The sequence below is a fragment of the Oratosquilla oratoria genome, chromosome 37 (assembly GCF_046742065.1).
Source record: "Oratosquilla oratoria isolate Oo_2021 chromosome 37, ASM4674206v1, whole genome shotgun sequence".
NCBI classification, from domain to species: domain Eukaryota; kingdom Metazoa; phylum Arthropoda; class Malacostraca; order Stomatopoda; family Squillidae; genus Oratosquilla; species Oratosquilla oratoria.
Window position 1 is genome coordinate 8514432 of NC_134813.1, and position 5360 is coordinate 8519791.

At 46.6% G+C, this 5360-nt stretch overlaps 2 protein-coding genes across 2 annotated transcripts; both read left to right on the plus strand.

Annotated features, from left to right (window-relative positions):
• Window positions 1-283: 283 nt before the first annotated feature.
• LOC143019339 (serine/threonine-protein kinase pim-2-like) lies at window positions 284-694 on the plus strand. Its single transcript, XM_076174977.1, has one exon. It carries the CDS (start codon window positions 284-286, stop codon window positions 692-694), a length of 411 nt encoding a protein of 136 aa, XP_076031092.1.
• A 147-nt stretch (window positions 695-841) lies between these two features.
• On the plus strand, window positions 842-5039 carry LOC143019341 (serine/threonine-protein kinase prk-2-like). Its single transcript, XM_076174978.1, has 2 exons — window positions 842-892; window positions 4281-5039. The coding sequence occupies exons 1-2, from the start codon at window positions 842-844 to the stop codon at window positions 5037-5039; spliced, it is 810 nt and encodes a 269-aa protein (XP_076031093.1).
• Window positions 5040-5360: the final 321 nt, after the last annotated feature.

Below are 5360 nucleotides of genomic sequence, written 5' to 3' on the forward strand. Positions count from 1 at the left end.
GGGACGCGCAGAGGCTCTGAACTTTTTGGGAGCCATGAAACTGAGCGATTTCGAGATTCACGAGGAGCTCGGCAAAGGAGGCTTTGGCTGCGTCTTTCGAGCCACAAGAGTCGCCGATGGCCTTGAGGTGGCCATCAAGAAGATCCCTCTGGCTGATGTGCTTTTTTGGGGACGGCGCCATAGGAAGAAGGTCCCAAGAGAGGCAGCTCTTTTATAGCGAGTACAGAAAGTTCCTGATGTAATCAAATTACACGACTGCTTCAGTACCAAGGACAGCTTTTACATGGTAATGGAGCTTATACCATCAGCTGTTTCCTTCGTCGATTACATCAGGAGCGGGAAAGAACTGCCCATGACCGACGTCAAGACACTGTTCAGGAAGATTGTCCTGACAGTCGAAGGATGCCTAGAAGCCAGGGTATCGCATAAAGATATTAAGCCCCATAATGTGCTTCTCTTTAGGAACGCCAGCACAGGAAACTTTGACATCAAACTGATCGACTTTGGTTGTGGCGAACGAATCACAGGCTACAAAGGGAAAATCACGGGCGGCACCCCAATTTATTGCCCTCCGGAGTACATCAAGGGTAATGAATACCTTCACGTCCCCGCAACCGTGTGGAGCCTGGGCACGCTCCTATTCTATCTTGTGTGTCACGATAACGCGTTCCGCACCAACGACTCCATAGTGTAGGCCAGTCCAGACTTTCCCAGTAGCGTACCCAACCTGTGTCGCGATCTTATAATGCGCTGCTTTGCAATGGATCCGTGGAACCGCCCCTCGCTTCGCGGCATACTCTCTCACCCGTGGTTAACGGGTCACTCCGAGGATAATTTCAATATGGAGTTTGATCTTGAAACGGCTGAAGTTTTCAAGAGAAATGATCCTAAGGTGAGGTAGGGAAGACGCCCCGAGATGGCGAATAAGAAAGTCCCAAAAAAGAGGCCAATATGGCACTGGGAGAGATCCACCGTAATTTTCTGAGTATATATACTTGTCTTTTTATGTATCTATACCTTGAAAATGTCTGAATAGACGAAAGCGCTCGGTCTCATCTCTTCCATTTTCCCAGTGGTTTGTCAGCATATATATATATATATATATATATATATATATATATATATATATATATATATATATATGCACACACACACAATTATGGAGAGAGGAGAAGTATTGGGGAGGGTTGATATAAAGAATGGAATGAAACATTGATAACAGGACGGTGAAAGAATAGAAGAGAATGGAGGAAGAAAGCGAATGTGGTGGGAAAGAAAGATAAGAGAAAACAAAGCAGATGAGTAAGAATAGGCAAAAATGAGGGAGATAGATGGAGGAGGGGAGGAGAAGAGGAAGAGGGGCGAAGGAGGGGAGGGCGTAGGAGGAAGAAAGACAGGGAGAACGGGAGATGAAGATCACTTGCGATCAGATTAGTAAGTAAGTATGGGATGAAAATGAGTCTTGGGTGAGGCGCATGAGGAGGTCTTTAGGGCGTGTGAATGTCAACCCCCACCGCTTCTGTTTGTTTCTGATCGAGGCGGCGAGGCGTCACCGTCCGTTCTTTCCTTCTTCCTCTTCAAACCCACGAACGACGAGAGAGTGACAAAAAGACAGAGAGACGGAGAAAGAAAGAGAGAGAGAGAGAGAGAGAGAGAGAGAGAGAGAGAGAGAGAGAGAGAGAGAGAGAGAGAGAGAGAGAGAGAGAGAGAGAGAGAGAGAGAAGAGAAGAAAAGAGAGAGAGGACGCCCCGTCTGCACCAAACCCACTGTGCATCATCAGCTGAAAACCACAAACTTCATTCTTGTCCAGTTCTTGATCTCATAAGTGAATCTTGGTCCCCGAGGAGGCCTCATGCCACTACCGTTGTTTGAATCTCCGTAAATTGCTTCGCTCACCATTATCGGTAATCTTGATTTCTTCTGGATACAACAGAAACCCCGGTACACCAAACAACGCAGCGCAACAAGGTCAAGTGGACCCAATCCCACGCATATGTTCGTCTCTGGCGATTAGAATTATTGGCAGAGAATCCTGAGGAGATAACGGTGTGCAACTTGTAAATGGATTTCTTTAAGTTGAAAGTAAATAAACACTTGTTGGAGAGAACGAGTTGCAAGTACTGGATTGCAAGTACTGGATTTATACAATGTCGCAGATTGTTGGTTATCGTTGCTGTGTAAACACTTTAGCACGGTTGCGCGCGCATGTGCGAGACACACACACACACACACACACACACACACACACACACACACACACACACACACACACACACACACACACACACACACACACACACACACACACACACATACACACACACACACACACACACACACACACACACACACACACACACATACACACACACACACACACACACACACACACACACACACACACACACACACACACACACACACACATACACACACACACACACACGCACAAGCACACGCACACACACACACACACACACACACACACACACACACACACACACACACACACACACACACACACACATACATACATACATACACACACACACACACACACACACACACACACACACACACACACACACACACACACACACACACACACACACACACACACACACACACACACACACACACACACACACACACACACACACACACACACACACACACACACATTTACATACAAGCACATACACACACACACACACACACACACACACACACACACACACACACACACACATTTACATACAAGCACATACACACACACACACACACACACACACACACACACACACACACACACACACACACACACACACACACACATTTACGTACACGGACATACACACACACACACACACACACACACACACACACACACACACACCACACATACACACACTGACTCACACGTATACAGACGCACATACACACGAGCTCGAACGTTCATTGACCAATCCGAGGTCTAGTCCCACCGAGGGCTGGAATTTTTAGCTGCGCGCGCGCGTGTGTGTGTGTAAAGTCACCAAATTACCCATAGATCGGATATATATGGGCTATGATCTCTCATCTGAGATACAAAGCTGATACCTTTGTGTTTGGACAGCCAGGGCAAATGTCCGTTGGAGATCGATCCGGGCGTACTTGTAGAGTAATTGGGATCCCAAATGTATTCACTGCTGAGATGAGGGATTGGGACACTGAAAGTATACATTGCTTGGGCAAAAGTTTTATGAAAAGAGTCACCGAGTACCTCAGACGGTTAGAGTCACTGAGTACTTCAGCCTGCTGTGCAAGTGGCACTCACTGTATTTGGGCAAAGAAATGGATGTCTTTGGGATCACGACACAGTCCAACGCGTCTCAGGAGCTATCGGTGCGGCTAAGAAATTGGTTTTAGGTTTCCTCTTCTATGGAGATGTGACAGATAACTTCGTACCCGTGGAGATAAGCGTGTAATAGGTCACTCGCCATATCTGCCGCGTGTCTTGCTCTATCCAGTTCTCTCTCCCGGGACAATCTTAGGTTTAAGAAGAAAATAGGCAAGAACTGGTTTACCAACAGAGTGGGTAACGAATGGTATAGACTTAGGAACCTTGATGCACTGAGCGCTGAAACTATTCGTTGCTTTGAGAGAAGATTAGATAACTTCGTGGTTAGCGATTACAGTTGGTGAGGGAGATGGAACTCTCTAGTGTAGGCTTTATGGTCTCTTGCGGTCTTCTCCATTCTTATGTTCCTTCCCCCTTTCTCGTCAAAACCGTTACTTCCTTCCTTCCACTTTCTCGTCAATCTTCAATCTTCTCATTTCCCTTCCCCATTTTTCTTCCTTCCTTTCTTGTTTCACAACTCGTTTCGTTGATTTTCTTTCCATAAGTTTTTCTCATAAAGACTTGTGTTGATTCTCTCCTTAGAGATAGGAGCAGGAATAGGTTTGTTTTGGAAAGGAAAATGCATCCTGGTAGCGTAAAGTTTCCTTGTCGTTTTAGAACCTGCAACACTAAAGCTGGAACTTTCGCTAAGAAGTTGGCAGTTACATGTCAGAGTCGGACCAAGAGAGATGAATGGTCATTTTTCTCTCTCTTTTTCTCTCTTCTTCTCTCTCTCTCTCTCTCTCTCTCTCTCTCTCTCTCTCTCTCTCTCTCTCTCTCTCTCTCTCTCTCTCTCTCTCTCTCTGTCTCTCTCTCTCTCTCGTATGACTAATCTCACTTATTTTTCATGCATGCTAAAATAGGTACACTCTTCATGACTATATATGTGTTCTACGTGCAGATGCAATCGCAAAGTACAGTTCATGATAATATCTGGTATTTGAAATTCGACCATGAGAAGGACGTGGGACGCGCAGAGGCACTGAACCTGTTGGGAGCCATGAAGCTGAGCGATTTCAAGATGCACGAGGAGCTTGGCAAAGGAGGCTTTGGCTGCGTCTTTCGAGCCACAAGAGTCGCCGATGGCCTTGAGATGGCCATCAAGAAGATCCCTCTGGCTGATGTGCTTTTTTGGGGACGACGCCATAGGAAGAAGGTCCCACGAGAGGCAGCTCTATTACAGCGAGTACAGAAGGTTCCTGATGTAATCAAATTACACGACTGCTTCAGTACCAAGGACAGCTTTTATATGGTAATGGAGCTGATACCATCAGCTGTTTCCTTCGTCGATTACATCAGGAGCGGGAAAGAACTGCCCATGACCGACGTCAAGACACTGTTCAGGAAGACTGTCCTAACAGTCGAAGGATGTCTAGAAGCCGGGGTATCGCATAAAGATATTAAGCCCCATAATGTGCTTCTCTTTAGGAACGCCAGCACAGGACAGTTTGACATCAAACTGATCGACTTTGGCTGTAGCGAAAGAATCACAGGCTACAGAGGGAAAATCACGGGCGGCACCCCAATTTATTGCCCTCCGGAGTATATCAAGGGTAATGAATACCTTCACGTTCCCGCAACCGTGTGGAGCCTGGGCACGCTCCTATTCTATCTTGTGTGTCACAATAACGCGTTCCGCACCAACGACTCCATAATGTAGGCCAGTCCAGACTTTCCTAGTAGCGTATCCAAACTGTGTCGCGATCTTATAATGCGTTGCTTTGCAATGGATCCGTGGAACCGCCCCTCGCTTCGCGGCATACTCTCTCACCCGTGGTTAACGGGTCACTCCGGCTGCAACTCCGAGGATAATTTCAATATGGAGTTTGATCTTGAAACGGCTGAAGTTTTCAAGAGAAATGATCCTAAGGTGAGGTAGGGAAGACGCCCCGAGATGGCGAATAAGAAAGCCCCAAAAAAGAGGCCTTTCAGAAGGAGATTATGAAGACAAGTATCAAGACGCAGATCCAGGAGTAAAGAA

What these genes read in the sequence shown, in the direction of transcription:
- LOC143019339 (XM_076174977.1), top strand. Translation starts at nt 284, where the DNA reads ATGGTAATGGAGCTTATACCATCAGCTGTTTCCTTCGTCGATTACATC.
- LOC143019341 (XM_076174978.1), top strand. Translation starts at nt 842, where the DNA reads ATGGAGTTTGATCTTGAAACGGCTGAAGTTTTCAAGAGAAATGATCCT. An exon ending in TCAAGAGAAATGATCCTAAG is followed by an intron (nt 893 to 4,280) that starts GTGAGGTAGGGA and finishes TTCTACGTGCAG; the next exon opens with ATGCAATCGCAAAGTACAGT.